General features: G+C 40.2%; 1 protein-coding gene across 3 annotated transcripts in view; it reads left to right on the plus strand.

Moving 5' to 3' along the window:
* Window positions 1-14,000, plus strand: part of SEMA3D (semaphorin 3D) — a 135,580-nt gene extending 121,580 nt beyond the window's left edge. For all 3 annotated transcript variants that reach the window (XM_085083312.1, XM_085083319.1, XM_085083305.1), the window contains exons 17-18: window positions 908-1,047; window positions 10,821-14,000. In XM_085083312.1, coding sequence (XP_084939438.1) covers window positions 908-1,047; window positions 10,821-11,234 — 554 coding nt within the window. In that variant the 3' untranslated portion in view covers window positions 11,235-14,000. The remainder of the gene's footprint in view (window positions 1-907; window positions 1,048-10,820) is intronic.
* Window positions 14,001-18,390: the final 4,390 nt, after the last annotated feature.

Here is an 18,390-nt window from a genome sequence, read left to right on the forward strand (position 1 = left end):
TTGCTCTGACATAGTGCCACCAACAGCAATTTTATCCACCTGGGGCTGACTCCTGTGTGCCATAAACCCATGAAGCTGACCTGTGTCACTTCAAGCTCTTGGCTTATTTAGGCCATTCATGATAATTAGTAATATTATGGTCCCCAAAGTTAAATTCAGTGCTCCACTGAGTGAAGTTCTCTCCCAGAGACCTCTTCGGCTGCATGAAGATGTTTGGCTCTCCTGAAATCTTAGTGGCTCAGGGAAATAATGCAGAGAGCTTGAATTTTTATAGATCTCATTTAGGTACTGGTTATATTGAAAGCACGATCCATGCATAGGAAACTGCTTTAGCCTGTTGGTAAGGCAGATAAGACACACATAGGACAGACTAGAAAGGAATATGAAGATTCAGAGATTAGAAATTATTTGCTCAGATTTACAGATCTCCTCATGGCTCCCTCAGTGTTTGGTCTGAAACATACTACAGAGCATTTCAAATTACACTGAAGGGAGGCAAGCTTCAGTTTACTTTAGCCCTGTGACTCCTTTAAAGTGAATTCTTGGGATGGACAAACCAGACCATACAATCTAACTTCGGCAGGTTTAGCTCAGGTTTAGTAGTTGTGTTACTTAAAGGAAAAATACGGGTCAGATTTTAAATTCCTCAAAGGTGAAAGCCCCAACTTTAAAATGGAGCAAGCTCATGATACAGATTTTATTGACCTCCTTAAAAACCAGTTGCACTAAAGGAAGGTTAGCAGCCGCCTCTAAATCCTCATAGTTATAGTTTAAGCTAAAAGTTAAGTTTCCTTTTGCTTTTTTATTATTCACTCACTCTTATAGCATCTGTTCTGAATCAGGCTATTTTCCCATTGCTTTAAAAAGCAGGTCAGGGTTAATCTCCTGTACCATGTTTGCTTTCCAGGCATTAGTCATGAAACTGCTGATGAAAAGGTGATTTTTGGCATTGAGTTTAATTCAACTTTTCTGGAATGTACTCCTAAGTCCCAGCAAGCCTCTATTAGGTGGTATGTTCAGCGCTCTGGAGAAGAACATCGAGAAGAGGTAAGTTATAGTCATCAAGACAGGTTTCCTCCATGGAGAATTCAGCTGAGCATTGAGAGGCAGGAGTTATTGGGATTAGTCGATGTTTTACTTTTCCCTGCCTCACCTTAGGTATCACATAGCATTCTGCTATCACCATTTGGGGCATGCAGTGGGGAAGAGAGAAACCATTTGCACTGTGTCATAAGCATATTTTGATATTTATTTTGACTTACATGCTCATCCTATTAAAAAAAATAGAAAGGGAAATAATATAAATCAGTGATAAAAAGTCAAAACTGTTTTGTCCAAGGATTAATACAACTGCTCTGTAGGTAAAAGTATGTTCAAAACCCTGTGTTTCAATAAAATCTTAGCTCTATTTAGTGTCTGATTGCTTTCCCTTACCATGGTAAGTAGTGTAGCTAAGAATTGCATATGTGGTTTGCTGCTTCTCTCCATCTCTCCCCAGAGAAGGAATGCTCTGTGTGGTTAAAAGGCTTTTTATTTGCCTTTTTTCTTGTTAGTGGAGTCTGAGATTTTTTAAATGGCACTCTGCTCTGATGCAGAGATGTCAGGTTAAGGACTGCTCCTTGCATCTGGTATAGAAAGTAGTGAGACTTGTTATGGCCCTTAACTCCTTTGGGATGCAGGTTTGGGGTCCTCACTGGTGAAGAAGCCCTGGAGAAGCCTCCAGGTCACTATAAACCCCCTGCACAATTTCCTGATGATTTCTCTCTGAGCTGCTGACAAAGGGGCTCTCCAACATGCCTAAAAGGTCAATGTACTGGGACTGGTTTGGACTGGGTTTGTGAGTGAGTTTCAAACCTCAAGAGTTTTCATAGCCTTTCTCTTACATGAGTGATTTTGTGTCTGAGGCCAAGTCCTGCTGTGATGGCAACCATGGCAACGGGGAAGGAGAAGGGAAATGAACTGCCCTTTCAAAGGAGCTGGTCCCAGGTGCTAGATATGCTTTTTTGTTAAATGTTCATCCAAGACAAAAATTAGTTTAAATGACAGAACTATGAAACATACAACCTGTCTTCCTCTCTCAGTGATAATTCATCCTGTGAGACTTCCTGAGTGCAGAAAATGTGCTGGGCCTTTGCAAAGTCTGGGGAGATGCAGGCCAGGGCAGGGGCTGGTGAGAGCATCGCCTCTGGGTGAGGTGTGACTCATGGAAGTCACCCCAAAGCTGCAACCCCAGTTATGCCTTGGCCCAGAAAGTCAGAGTTAGGAGGTACAAGACAATTCTGATTTTCCGCCAAATAAGACAAAAAACCAACAAGGCTGTACATTGACTATAACACTGCAGTACTTTTCCTCCCCTTCTCTTACACATGTTCTGGATTGGCAAAACTTTTTTCCTCCGCTGAGAAGAAAAAAAGCTTAATTAATTTTTAGACAGGTTCATTAACACCAAAAGAAATAGATTACCGGTTTGAAATACTACCTCTAATCTCCAGTATAGCCCATATGTGGAAAAAAATATTGCCTCGTGATCAGGTGGCCAAGCACTCTCTCATCCACAGGAGGCTGAAGTGCACATCCAGCTAGAAGTGTATTGGCATTTAAAGACCTACAGTCATTCATTGTGCTGTAATGGATTTACCTTTACTGTCCTGTACAGGAGACCCTGTGCTCAACTTCCCTGAGGCAGCAGTTTGTAAATGCAGTCACATATTTGGTCAGAGAAACAAGTACTTTCTTAATTCTAACCATGTGTTTAAGGCTCATTTTTAAGTTAATTTAAACAGATAGTTAACAGATTTTTGACTTTTGGGGGGGAGTTGGTGGGTTTTTGTTGTTGTTTTTCTTTTCTTGTGTGTGGTTTTTTTCTTTTTATTCTGAACAGGACATTTTGTCAAGTTTTGAGATGACTCGATTGCTTTTATAAATAATGTATTGCAACAATACCATGTGCCTGAGCTTCTCAGACAGAGCTACAAACTCTGCATAAAGCAGCGAGCTCCCTGTGAAGAATGTCTTATTTCTATATCATAAGAAATCACACTTTCAAGACATAAAAGCTTCTTTTGAAGGGCTGCTTTTGAGTCTTATCTATGTCAATTTAGTGAAAAAGATATTATCAATTGATTTTCTCATAAATCACAGGTTCACATAGGCCTCTGAAGGTCATGAAACCAAGCTCAAGCTGTCTTTCTTGTTTGATTGTAGAGCAAACTGCAGGTCAAACCAACTTTTGAGCAAAGTTACAGCAGACTAACATGTATAGCACAGCCTAAATAATTCTCTGCTATTCTTTGCTAGGCTTTTTATTTCCAAAATGTTTTTTTGTGGCAATGGTCTGGCCCTTCCTACTTGTTCTGACCCAAATGCCAGACACCCAGGCCTGGTGATGTCCAATACAGCAGGACTGCCCAGCGTGCCAAAGATGTACACTTTGGGAGGGAGTTAGGGAATGTGTGCACATGTGTGGTGGCATTAAGAAGCCCCAGAAAGCACACAAAATTCATCTTTGCACATTAACAGCAATGTTTACTGGGCTTGCTCAGTGTAAACAGTCTGACATCTGTTTGCATGAGAAAAGTAAATCTTGGCTAAAAGGCTAGATTAACCTTGGAGGCAAATTTAGTAGAAAATTTGAAGGAGAAATGTGCACAGATTTTGTACAATATGAATGTTAAAAGAAGGCAAATATCTTGTCGTGCCTAAAGCCACAGCAGTGCCTCTGTTGATCTAGTTTTGGTAAAAAAGAATTTGGAGCACATATTCCTCAGCTCCATGGGATGGTTTTGTTAGTTGTGGGGTTTTTGGGAATTTTGGGGTTTTTTTCAGTCTGAAGATAATAGCCTATATAAATGCATATGCACACATTGATGATTAGAGGATCAGGTCACTTAAAAACAGTGTATAGCTATTAGTTTTACTTGAATCTTGCCAGAAAATTCTAATAATAACAATTTCTCGTATTTTGACCCATGTTAGTTTCAGAGTCCTAAGAATCTGAACTCCTGAACAAAGTCAGCTGGCATGTATCATATTGGCAGATACCATTTTTAGATTAAATTTTAAAAAAAGGCTTTTTTGTATATTTTTTAAGATAATGATATTAATCTAGAAGTTACATGTTTTCAAATGCCTAAAGTGAAATTCCTGATTTCATATATGGATGCCTAAATAAATGACCAGCTCTGTAGAGATGCCGAATCATCACTCTTCCTATTTGATGGAATAAGGATTAAATGATTAAAATATTAATCCCTTGGTAATTTGCAGATCCAGAAATTGAAGTTTTCACGTTTTCTAACTTGACTTACTGGTGAAAATGAGTTCATCAGTATAAAAGTCTAATGGAAGACCTTCCTAGAAAATCCAAAGATCAGAGTAATTGACTTTCTTTTCAAAGTACTTCAATTTGACAAAAATACCAAATGTGACAGAAACAGTGAGGTCATATTTAATGTACAGCTTGATTTTGCTTAACCAATGCCTTACCATAACTTTTCCCATTGCAATTATATTTTCTGCTCTCTCTCTTTCCCTTCCTGCAGCAGATTTCTCAAATAACACTGTACATTCTTTTAGTGCATGTCTTAGCAGTGTAACTTATTGTGATGACGATACCATGCTTTGCAAATGACTCCATGCACCTGGAACTTAGGTTACGGACTTTTAGTTCCAGGGCTGGAACTGTAATGTCTCAGCAAGTCTTTAAACTTGGCTTTACAAATAGATGGCTTTGCACTGTCCCAGACATGCACTGCAGCTTCCTGAGGGAAGGGAAAGGGCAAAATCCAGACTGGATGGGAAGCATTTGGCCCAGCAGGATGTCCCCGACATTTCACCCTTAAGGTCATGGTTCAGAATGTGACTTCCAGGCAGAGCAACCTGTGGGGAGGGACAGGATCTCCTGTGGTACAGAAGCTGTCACCAGGTCATTTTGCTGCCAGTGGGAGTACATTTCCCTGTAGTTTAGGGCTGTTTTAAGGTCAGGAGTCAAATATCTAGTGCTTTTGTGGTTAGCGTTGCTCACGCAATTGATCATGTTTGTTCCTGTGCGTGCAGAGTTAGTCACTGGGATGACGGAGAGTGTTTCAGTGCCTGCAGTTCATAAAGAACTCTGGGGACGTCATCTGTTCTCAGTGTCTTAAACTGCTGAAGCTCTCTGAAGCTTAAAACAGATACTAGTTATTTCGCAAAAATATCCTGTGTTATTTTATGTATATAATAAGTGTCAGGACTGCAAAAAACAAATGCGTGGCTGCCTAGAAAGGCATTAGTTTTGACTCCTCATTGCTGTGAAAAGCATCAGCCCCTCTGCTCTAGGCTGCACTTCACCCTGAGTCTCCTGTGGCTCCATGTCTGCCAAGGTGCCACCTCAACAGCAGGGGACAGAACAAACCATATGGTCTGAAGTGACAGAATAGGTGCTGATCACTTTTAACTTTCTTTCTGCTCTGCTTGTCCCTGGTAATGAAAATAAATCCACCAAAATGCATGGGAACATTCCAGTTTCTCCTTAAGCAATTTTCACTCTTTGCATATTCCTGCCCCACAGCCCAGACTGTGTTTTCATGATGGACGAAACTTAAGGACCATCTGATATATTGGTAGATACAAGAGTTGGACCTACTTTTGGACAAGACATTTTGCAAGGCACAGCATTCTGACCTAGTTCCCCCATCAGAGCAAAGAGATGTTGTTTCATTCCACTTTTTAGGCAATTTTTTCAGTTTATCCAAGACATAGGTTTCCATATCTTTTTGCACCTGGAGGTTTTTGCATCATGATGGTGACTTCCTTTGTTACAAACATCTGGTCAAGCAGAATATTGTGAAAAAAGGCCACAGATTCAGTCCCAGCCCTGAAATCTAAGAGTTGAATGATTGCTGAGTAAGGTGGACACACAGCAAGGACTGAATTTCCAGTAGTACCTTCTGTCAGAGGAGCGTAATTCAGTTTTTGGATCTTTGGTCAATGAGAAAGAGCTCAAGAGAGTGGGAAAAAAAAAGAAATATTCATTCTGCAGCACAAGGACTACTTACAGTTCTCATACTTAAACTCATTTATTTTATTATATGACTCATTGGCTTTTTTTCCTTAATTCCTTGAGTTTTTAAAGTAAAACTAATATTTTGACAGTTTCTTGGGGAAAGAAGTAACCCTGAACTGAGTGACATTTCTGGTTTGATTTGGATATATTGGAGGGATGATAGGAGTGGAGGAGTTCAGTCTCAGAAATAAGTAGGAAACTTCACCTTGAAACTAATAGGAATCATGCGTTTCCATAATGACATTGTACCAGCAACACATTCTTCATTTTTCCCGAGGCTGTTGGTAAATAAAAAAAGATGTTAAAAAAAAATTAACTCTACAGCTGTGTTGGAGCTAAATGATTATTTTCCCATACAAGAGAAACAAAGTCATGTGTAACAATAATGTCAGAAAAACCCTAGAGTGATCTTTATTTCCAGTCAAATGATGAGGATGAAAAAGAGAACAATAGAAAAACAAAGATGAATGTGGATTCCCAGCAAATGTTCCTCATTTTCTCCCTCTCTCAATTTGTTCAGGAGTTGTAGCTAACCCATGATTAGTCCAGCTTTACCTCTAACATTTTTTCACAAGTTGATTAATGAGGGAAGGCAGGCTTTGAAGCCACTTTCTTCTCCCAGACAGGTGCAGTGTTTTAACTGTGAAGGAGCTGACATGTGAATTATTTGTAAAAAGGGAGCTATCTAAACACATCATTAGCAAAGGACAAAAAGCATTGACCTAACCTGGTGCCACAGCACTTTCAAATCCTTGCTTGTTTTCCAGCTTACTGATTGTTTAAAGATTTGCCATCATTATTGGCAATACTTTTCTTTTTTCTCCGTTGTTAAATTCAGGTTGTGAAAATCAAGTGTTAGATTTGCATGGGGATCTTTTCCCTTTTTCACATATTGCCAGTATCTATGGCATGTGCCATAATTCAGGTAATGTAAGTTTTGGAAAACTTATGTGCTTATCATAAAGGATGAAAAGTACAGTTTGTTGACACAATATTGTCAAAAACCTGCTCCCACTTTACTAAGAAAAGAAAGCCATTGGTAATCAATTGCTTCATTTTTTTGTGGTTTATAAGTTGTTTCCTATGGAACAAAACTATGTTTCTCATGATTAAATTTTATCGTATGCTCCAATTTAAGCCTGCCAGCAAGCTTTTATGCATTTAAGCCTGTGGCCTTCTTAATTGTTAAATCCCATTTAGAAATATTTTATAAGAGTTACTGATTTTGACATGGTGGGGGGTGAAACAGTGAATCCACAGCTGATCAAAACAAAATTTCTTTTATCTAAGTAGTCTTCTCACTTTCCTCAAAATTTAATAAAGTGCATTTTACATCTATAGGTCAGGAACCAAAGACCACATTAAACATTCAAGTGAAAGGTTAAAGATCTACTACCAAGTAATGAAATGCCAGGTGTTTATGAAACTCCAGAGCCCTGTGGGGAGGAAAGTAGAGAGGAGAGACAGGAGGAGTTCTGAACCTATGGGTAAAACAACATAAACAGGACACCAAAAAGAGAAGTGAGGGGGGGAAGGCAGTAATGAAGTGTTGCTCAATACATGTGAAATCTGAGCCATAATTTTATCCTGCCAGAGGATAAGAAAGGAATGAACAATGAAGGCACAGAGGAGGTGACAGTCACCCTAAATCAATGTCCAAGGTTAACACAGGACACTCTGTAAGAACACTGCTTCATTAAAAATAGGAGTCATGATGGGCTGGGATTAAGGGACACAACCAATTTAGACTTTTAACTTTCTCTGCAGTATCCCAAGGCAGGGTGGGAGGGGGGGACGGACGGATAGACAGCTCCACAAGTTAACACGTTTGTGACTAGAAAGTGATGGCTGTTACACAAATGACTAATAGTTATGAGTGCTGGACTTGGAGTCCAGTGATCTTTTCAAGTCTAGATCTGCCATTATCCTGCTTTTCTTTCACTGCAAAGAGGCGAAGCCCTAGTTGAGGGCACTTTGACTGGCATCCAGCCAGCCAGAACAGCCAGCTGGAGCTTTTCCAAGTGTGGGAGGTACACAGCTGTCAAGACGCTCTAGACTACAATACTGGCAGAGCCACCGGCAGGCAGATGCTACTGCTGAGATTGCATCAAGCCCCAAGCTCAAAGACATCAGTCCTGTTTTCACTCAGACAATGTGGGAACTTGGTCTTTGCACAGTGCCTTATGAAACCCAAATGTCTGGAAGTTAGCTGCTTCTTCCCGTGCTTTTCTCTCAATTTCGCAAGCTTGGATCTTCATGTTGACATGAAGCTTGGGCAGAAGAAAGGGATTTCCTTGTCGTGTTGCAACAGCCAGGCCTCCAAGCACTTCCACCTGGCCCCTGCTCCTGCTTCTCTCTGTGGAGCACAGCACCACAAGGAAACACTTGCCTAGACATATTTCTGCCTACAGCTCCTTATTTGCAGATTCTTTTATAAATTTTATGCTCCTGTTTTTAGTGTAAAAAAAGAACATTTAGTTGAAGTGTCACTAGCTTATCTAGTGTCCTGTGCTGTGGATTCTGTGAAAGAAAAGTGGCCTTTTCTAGTTTGTCTCCCTGTTATCTTCTGTGCATGTACTTGTGGTTTGACCATAATTTCTCTGGTTTAAACTCAGTGTGGTAAATCAGAAGTAGCTTGTGCTTATGTAGCACCTGTTGTCATGACAATTGATTTTCCAGGAATTTCCTGAAATTTGTATCATTTCACCCTCCTGGTACTGAGTAGACATGCTTATATACAGTTTACAAACAATCACACTAAATCTCCCAGCACCAACAATTGGGAGTAGGAGCCAAAAAATACTTGGCCAGAGAAACAGGCAACCAGAGCTACAATCTGACCTGCTTTTGTAGCAGCTGATTTCTTGTCTGTGCTGCTTTCATATCAATGGCAGTACACAGGCCTATATCCATCCATCCATCCATATGATTTACCTACATACCTGTCTAGTCCATATGTTACTGAAGACTTACAGCTGAAACAATATGAAACAAAAGTTTCTCTCTCTGGTTGTATTATATTTATCTGTATTGTTTTTCTGGGGATCTCAATATGGTCTCTAAAAGTTCTTAACAATTTCAAAGTCATTGTCATAGAAACTTGGAAAAGGATAAAGCTAAAAGCCTTGGAAGGTCATCTCATCCATCTCTTGGCTCCAAGAGACTCTATTATGATAAAGTACTAGTGAGTTAGAATCATAACAGATGGAGAATCATATGTATGTATAAATTTTTTCCCATGGAGTAGCAGAGGGAATCGTGTGCAGATTTTTTACATAAAGAAACAGTGTGTAGCTTACCCACTGTGAATAAATCTAATTTAGTCATCTTTATGCCTCCCTGATCTTCATCCTCTGAAGTTTGCTGGAGGGTCAGATGTGCACTCTGGGAAATTTTCCAGATTCTATGTTGGTTCTTTCTGCCGCCAGACTGCCCTATTCAAACCCACCCCTCAGCCTTGAGCTGAAGTTTTCCCCCATGATGGCGATGCCACCAGCAAAGCCGAGGCTGCCTCCAGCAGCAGTCCAGGTCGGTAGGTGCCGAGTGTGCTGCAGCCTCTGCGTGGCAGCAGAACACAGCGCGCCCGGGAGGGAGCAGCTTGGGACAAACCGGCAGCGTTTTCAAAGGAAACGCTGGTGTTGGATGTCAGGAGTTAGGGCTCTGCTTTGTACTTCCACCTCTGCTACTAATCTTTATATGGTCTTTGGCAAATCACTTACCTTCGATGTTTCCCAGCTGCAAAAATACTTAGGTGCCCAGTGCCCCATCCTGGTTTGAGGTTTTGTTTCTTTTTTGGTTGGTTTGAGTTTGGAGTGTTTTTTGGTTTTGTTTTTGTGGGTGGTTTTTTTGTTTTGTTTTGTTTTGTTTTGTTTTGTTTTGTTTTTCGGGTTTTTTGTTTGTTTGCTTGTTTTTGAGGGGGATGCTATTTTTTGACTTAGGTTATTTTGGAAATAATTTTCAGATTACCAGATGCATAACTTACCTGACAGTGTTACTAGTTGAAGGTACACATTACTTTTACCATGTGAGACCCTGCATTTTTTTAAATAGCTCTATCCATAAATGAAATTACAGCTCCATGCTGTCAGACTTCAGCTCTTACTTGCAATCCTATTCTTTTGTTTGGCTGGTTTGTTTTTTTTTTTTTTTTGTTCTTATTTTTCTCTAAGTTGTTTTCCACAGATCTTAGCAATAAACGAACGGTACTTTATTGTATCCATCCAGACTTATTGCCTGCTTTTAATCACATCTCAGTGAGTCAAAGCCAGGATCAACTTCCTTTTGTAAAACTCAGTTGAAGAAGATCAGAAACACAGCATTTCACTTTAAAAATCAGTAGTAATATTCATATTCCTTGTAACAGGGCCTCAGCACTGCAGATATATATATACAAGCACTCTGGTATTTTGGTTTCTTACAGATACCTCAAAAAGAGCAGTTATAAAAATGAATGGGATTTGTGGCAGTAAATAGCTCCCCTTCCTTGCAGAGTGCAGCCTCCCTCAGTGCACTGTGGTGTGATGAGTGTTGCTGTCTGTCCTGCCAGCTGTACAGCATGTGTCTTTTGCTACTGCATGCTGAGTGTCCGTGGTCCAGATGTTACAGTGAGGAACAGAACTCAGACCTTGAAGGAACTGCTGGTGTCTGTCCCAGCTGCAAGGATGGGACATGCCGTGTGCCAGCCAGGCCTTGTCTCCACCTCAGCACAGCACTGACACACATCTCATTTTGCTGATGAGACTCACCTCCTGTGTTCTTTTTTTGTCCAACCCCACAGCTGAAGGCTGATGAAAGGATCATTAAAACGGAGCACGGGCTGCTGATCCGCAGCTTGCAGAGAAGGGACGCGGGAGCCTATTTCTGCAAAGCCCAGGAGCACACCTTTGTCCACACCATCGTGAAGCTGAATTTAAACGTCATCGAGAATGGACAGATGGAAAGCACTCAGAAAACTGAGGACGAGGAGGGCCGGGTGAGGGATTTGCTGACGGAGTCCCGGCTGAGGTACAAGGACTACATCCAGCTGGTCAGCAGCCCCAGCTTTAGCCTGGATGAGTACTGTGAACAGATGTGGCACCGGGAGAAGCGGCGGCAGCGGAACAAAGGTGGTGCCAAATGGAAGCATGTGCAGGAGATGAAAAAAAAGCGAAACCGAAGGCACCACGAGCCAGCCAGGCCACCATCGACGTAGTTTGTAAATGCTATTTAAAGAAAGGACATTTGCCATGAGAAAAAAAATACTGTGTTCTGGTTTTGTGCATCTTGCCTATGAATTAGTACTGCTTCTTATTGAAATCAGAAAACTTACCATCACTGTTAATCTGTGTGAGACTGTACAGTGGGATTCAATGCCAAATGAGATGTTCCTTATTTGAGTGCCACACACCAGGCAATAACTTCAAATGCATTCATTAAAAAAGAAAAGATGTACACTCTTAGCTAATTTCTGGGTAGCCTTAGACTGCGTGAGCTGTGTTCTTTACTCCTGCATAATTTTCACATAGAATTTAGTGTCTGTGTTCCCGTATTAACATTTGCTGCCACATTCCACCCCAGAGGTGGCTACATTTCAGGGGAAGGCAGATGTACTTCCAGTTCTTTGGCATCTTTCTGAATAAGAAGCATGGTAGAAATGTGTGACAGATCTGCAAAAATACCCACTAATTTACCCACTGGGCCTGTATACAGGCGCACGGGTGGGGTTTGCTAGCACAGAAAGGCACAGCAAAAAATCAAATTAAGTTTTGGCTTAGGGACAGCATTCATTCTCCCCATAAAAAAGAGAAAGCATAATCATAGTTTAAGAGAGGGGAATTATCGAGCGTTACTCGTTAGTGTTTGAGTAGTCACCAGTTTGCAGTCCATCTGCTGAAATGAAATGTTGACTCTAATTGAAATTGCCACCGAAATGCTTGGGAGTAAATTTCCTAAGTGGTCCATGGGAGGTATGTGCACAAATCCTATTAACAAATAATGGGATTCCTGCCTGCACCTCTCGTAGGTCTCTAAAGGTTTGACTCTGACTGTTTCTCTGGCCCTTTGCTGGCTTTGTTTTTGCAGAGGAAAAGAAAATTAAAAGACAACAGGAAGGCTAAAATAAAAGACGATGAGGGAAAATATTTAGTGGTTGAGACCAGTGCTCTTGACATGGAGCTGACATTCCTCAGATGTGTGTATTCTTTGGGATTTTCTCTCAAAGGTCTTATGTATTTTTAAGTTGAAAATTTGCATTGTTGGAATTAATACTTTTATTATAATTAAATAAGAGATGTCCATGTGTAAATAAAACCTGTAAGTTAGAAATTTGCTGTATACCATAATTTCGTTTGTAAAGTGTTCCTTGTTCCGTGGTTGATATTTTGGGTTTAATAATGTAAATTTTTCCACATAAGCAAGAAATACTGGACTTGTGCTTGTCTATTTTACGTCAATATGATTTAATTGATTTTATTCCTGATATGCAGCAACAAACACAAGCTCAAAATCAGGCCTACTGGCTCCTCTCATGAGTCACAACCCCCCTCTCCTCTCTTCCATCTAACCTCCCTCCTTTTTGCCTTTCACGCCTTTTTGAGTGTGAAATGACAAATTAGCCACTTCCTCACATGGAAGAGAGCTTTGATGGATACCAAAATGACAGACTTTACTAGTTTCTCATGCATTCTACAGATCTTGAGAGCAAAGTCTGTGGGAAACCCGTGCAATTGATGTGCACCTCATTAAGGGACCAAAACTGTTGGCTCTGAAGCCCTTCCCCGTGCTGGTGTTTGTGTGCGCATTCAGTCACAGATCTAAAATTGTGAAGGTCCAATTTGCATCGTTGTTCATTTCCTCTCTGTTGAAAGTCAGATATGGCAAAGTGTTTGTCAGATTTCAGAAAGGAATCTCAGCTTACCCACGTTTCTTGTAAAATCCGAAAGCTGCGTTTGCATGTGTTGTACAAAAGCCAGCGATACCATATGTCATTAATTTTAGATGCTTTTTTAATAGGAGATGTATGAGTTAATTAGGAGATATTAGATAGCATGCGTACAATGCTTTGATAGTGTAAAGCACTGAGTGCTAAATATTATAAAATACATCTGTGGGGAGAAGGGAATTTCTGAGCACAGGACCTTTAATCAGCAGAAAGACTGATGCTGAGGATACTAACCAGTTGTACAGTACTTTGAGAACATGCAGAGAACTTTTTGGCATTTTTGCTACAAAATAATGTAGACCAGGCATGTCACAAGAGGCTCATCAATTTGGGTACCTTGATTTTAAGGCCAATTAAGACTACTTGGAGAAGATATGGGGGGGAATATTAAACTACTACACATAAAGCGCGGGGATACTTAATACTCTTGGCTGGAAGATTATGCTGTCACCATACAGAACCTGCCTAGTTATTCCTTATTAGAGTTTTTTATCAGTCCACAAAGTCCCATTTCTCTGGCTCGGACATTAAGGAAGTGAGTGGAGCCACCCCAACGCTGTGGAATGGCAGGTGGGCTTCATTTGCATGCACTGGGAAAGGATCTACTTTTCTCTCTGGTGGTGACATGGAACTTCAGTTATTGAATGCCAGACAACTCCCAGCACACATTTGCCTACTTCATGAAAAAGCAAAGCAGGGTTTTCTTTCATATTTTTTTCCCTCCATGAAAACTAAATAATCTGATTTATGTTTAGATATGATTGGGGGTTTGTATTCATCGAATGAACCCCCCCGCAACTGACTTTAGTAGAAATCTGGGATAAGGGTCTCCGTACTGGGAACATTAGATTTAAATGGTTGAATTAAAATGTTATTGCTCTTAAAAAACACTTTCATTTCTTTTATTTCAAATGTTCTTGCAATGAGATTCTTCTTAAAGGAATTACCTCATCAGTCTGGGATACAGTGGTAGCATAAAACCCCAAGTGAGATATAAGACCTCTTCCATCATGGGAAATAAATTCAATATCCTCCAAACCAGTGTGTTGCACTGGGTTCATGCCACCCCAGGGAACATATTTAATAATCCCTCATAGATAAAAGCCTGTATTTTTGTACACTGGGTGAGATGAATGCTGTAGCTGGCAGGGGTAGCACACCTCATACACAGCAGGTAATACACATGAAAGGAAGCCAGAGGACCTTGGAGACCAAGAAATGAGAGGAATAGTTTGATAATCACTACTGGAGGTAAGGCAGGGTTTTGTGAGGCAGGACTCAGCAATGCAAACTCAGGAATAGGAACAGGAGGAGCAGTGGGTCTTTCCCACTACCTGCAGTCCCAGAGGGAGGTTCAGAAGATGAGCTAGACCAGAAACAGTAATGGAGAAGTATCCCCCTCTTTTCAAAAAACTTTCATCTTGAAGTGTGCTTAAATTTCAATGCAATGGTTTGGGGATCACCTGGGCTGCTGTGAGCTGTACTATGAGCCACAGCAGGCCTGTAGTTAAAATGAAACTGAGCCCTGCCTCTTTCAAGAGCTCCGTAAGAAATTAAGCTGAATGAATTTTTGGTACAGAGTGGAAAAAAGTTGCCTCCACATTAACAAGTGCAGCTTTTAAACAGATCCCTTAGTGTGTTGATCCAAATGTCATGAGGTTCAACAAGGCCGAGTGCCAAGTCCTGCACTGAGGCCACAAAAAACCCACCAAACCCTGCAGTGCTGCAGGCCGGGGCAGAGGAGCAGGAAAGTGGCCCAGTGAGAAAGGACTTGGAGGTCACTTTGACAGTGGCTGAACATGATCCAGTGTGTCCCCAGGTGGCCAAGAAGGCCAATGGCACTGGGCCTTTGTCAGGAATAGTGTAGCCAGCGGGACAGGGAAGAGATCCTTTCCCTGCACTCAGCACTGGTGAGGCCTCACCTCGAGTGCTGTTTCCACTTCTGGGCCTCTCCAGTTTGAAAAGGACAAGGAGGTACTGGAGTGTGTCCAGCAAAGGGCAACAAGGCCTGTGAAAGGATGAGAGGACATTTCCGAGGAATGGCTGAGGGAGCTGGGGATGTTTAGTCTCGAGGAGACTCAGGAGGGATCATTGCTCTCCACAGCTCCTGAAAGGAGCATGCAGTGAGGTGTGGGCCAAACCTTTTCTGCTGTGCCGGCACTGAGAGGACCAGAGGAAAGGGCCTTAAACTGAGACAGGGGAGATTCAAATTAGAAAAAAATGTTTTCACTGCCTGGGTGGTCAGGCATTGGAATGGGGTGTCCAGAGAGGTGTTGGACATCCCTGGAGGTATTTCAGAAGCACCTGGATCTGGTGCTGGGTGATGTGGTTTGTGGTTCAGGGTTACAAGGGCAGTGCTGGGCTGACAGACTAAATGGTCTAAAATGTCTCTTCCAATTTTACGGTTCTATGATTCTAATCTCTGCTTCTATATAATACAAGATATTTATTTGAATATGCATTCAACAGGGATTCCAGTTAATAATACACTATCCTTTTCTTCAACAAAACCTTTTTTCATTGACCATCCTTCAGCAACAGGTCAGGTTGGACTGAACCAAAGTGGTTTCAAGCAGATTCTTAGAATAACCAGCACAATGTCAGCTTTAGTTGTAAAAATGCTGAAAACTGATATAAGCATTAAAGCCCAACAGGGCTCTAAACTTTGCAGCGATCTTGCAGTCAGTTAAAATAAAACAGAAAATGGGATTAGCAGAAAAAGGAATAAAGTATTAACACTTACTCTGATAAACTGGTTCTGTTACTGGAAACCATTCTAACAACAGGTGTGAATGTGTGTTCATGGCATAAGCAAATATTTTTCCCTCTAAGCAGTCAAGCTGATACTGCTTTGGGTATCCAAGAACCTGAGTAATTTCCAATTCATATGTAGATTTTGAACCCAGTTCTTATGTCATTTATAATGAAGTAATTATGTTAAATGCAACAGATATCCCCTGGTTCAGATGCTTTTGAGATCAGAAGATCCCTATGGTCCAAATGCTATGAACATTTTATTTGAACCATTATGGGTATTGATCTTCATTTAACATTTCAGATAATGAATAATTATTTGTTATCAGAAGATCCCTATGGTCCAAATGCTATGAATGTTTTATTTGAACCATTATGGGTATTGATCTTCATTTAACATTTCAGATAATGAATAATTATTTGTTATCATTACTTTGTGGTCATGTAATGAGCCTGTTTCCCATAATAATGTCTCAGTATTTAATAACAGCTAGTGGAAATTGAATTTGCTGACATTTCTTCATACAAGCATATGTGTACAGGAGTGCCTAGGCAAATGTCTTATTTTCTATTCATTTGTAACAGAGGTTAATTTGCAAAAGGCAAATGTGATTTCAAGAGTCAAGGTTCATCTCAGCTTCCACTGACAGCAGAGATTAAAATCCTTCTGGAACTGAATTGAAGCCTAAGTACACTATAATCTATAGTCTGGTAGTCAAACACCCAAACCTATGTGTTGCTCTGTGGAGTATGTTGGCCTGGTCCTTTTTGCACACAGTTATAGATGAGACGTGGAGGTCTAAGGAATTACATCTAAATGAATGGAAAATTAAGCCCACATGTCTCTATAATATATTCTGTTACATTTTATAAACTTGAAATAGTCTCTCTTGTAATATTTTACCATAGTGTTGCTAACATTACCCTGAACTAGGCTTCTGTCATTAGCTGAACTATGACATTTTTTGCAGTTGTAATCCAGACTTCAAGGTTTGTAAAATAAATTCATTAAAGTAGGAAAAATGAAGTAATGTAAGGAGAGTTTAATTATTAATTCTACAAAACAGATTGTAAGGTTTTATTTCCATGTATCAAAATAGTGGTTATCCTAAAATGTGTTAGAAACACCAGTATTTGTTTTCCTTTTTTGCACCAGTAAGGATACATAACAAATTGTAATCTTGAGGTTCTCACTTGCCAATGTGTGTCTGAAACATCTGGTATGACAGCTGTAGCAAGACTTGTTTTTTACCTGCTTGATCTTTTCTTCTCCCAGTTAAGCCCATTGTCTCCTGCCTTTCCGACTCTGGTCTGGCAGATAACCCCACTTTTATATGAAGGAGGAGTTTTGAATCAGGTGTTTTGTGACATATAAACATCTCTGCTCAGTTATGGTATCACAGTCTGACTTCAGACAAAGACTTTCCTAACCATTAACTTTAGCATTCAGTTGCAGATGCAAACCAGACACTGTGAGGTAAATTGGAGACCAGATGGAGTTTTCGTTCACAAGGAAAATTTTTGGGACTGTTGCTGAGAGGTCTCCTTTCTCTTTTTGCTAATGTGGTTGCTGTGTATAATTTAAAATCAAAGTACTTCATGCTTAAAAGCGTAAGATTTTCTACGATGTAAAAAACCACCAAAAACAAACAGAAGAAAATTTCCAGGTGATTTTAAAAAGTTTTAATATGGACTGCTGGGCCAATATCAATGCAATAGTTCAGACAGTAAAAGCCAAGAAAATAATCTGTCGAAACAGAGATGGCTGTGATATCTGTAAGGAGCCCAGACACATCTCAGTTTTGGTGGTATTTCATGTTATTCTCCCTTCCTCCTGCGGTATAGAATTGCTTTGGTTGGATTTTGGGTATTTTTTTGTGGGGGCAGAGTGTTTTTTGTTAGTCTGAGTTTTTTGGGGAGGGTCTCTTTTGGTGGTGTGGGTTTTTTGGGCTCTTTGTATTTTTTTTGGTTGGTTGGTTGGTTTGGTTTTGTTTGCTTTGTTTTGTGTGTATGTGTGTTTTTGGTTTGCTTTTTGTCTTCTACTCTTTTTTCCTTTTATGTTATTTCTCCTACTAAAAGGAGCCATGCCCAAAGCCAGATGCCTTCTGGTGGTGCAATATATGACAGTATATTGCAGTAAGAGGAACAGAAGCTTGGCAGGAATTTTGGTATGGAGACAGCACAGTCCATTTGCAAGACACAAAATCTTAAGGTTTAAATGACTATGCTGAGAGTTTAGAGACCATAATGCATTTCCCTGGCCCAAGTTCAAACTGCAGTTAGATTTACAGAATGTATATTTTTAATTTTTTTTTTTCTTAAAATGTCTTTAAAATCTGCACTTTCAAACCACTCTTTGCAAAAAAACCCCAAACTAAACAAACTAAAAAAAGCTCCAAAAAACCAAGGAGAAATCGGCATCAGAGGTTTTTCATGTCTTCTTTTGGAGACTTCATGTGACTTTCTCTCAGGATGCTTTTTGTAGAAATTAATTGTAATAATCACATATTAAAACTGCCTATGAACATGTCTTGGCTGTAAAAACTGGATGCAAAGCATATGACTCTGTGAAAATACAAATGAAAAATGAAAAGATACTATTTCCAAATATTTACATTATTTTTTGGTTTTGATGATGATGCATCTCCATGCTGTCTCCCCCCATGACTGTCTC

Source organism: Lichenostomus cassidix, chromosome 1Aa (genome assembly GCF_008360975.1).
Source record: "Lichenostomus cassidix isolate B80296 chromosome 1Aa, HeHo_3.0, whole genome shotgun sequence".
NCBI lineage: Eukaryota > Metazoa > Chordata > Aves > Passeriformes > Meliphagidae > Lichenostomus > Lichenostomus cassidix.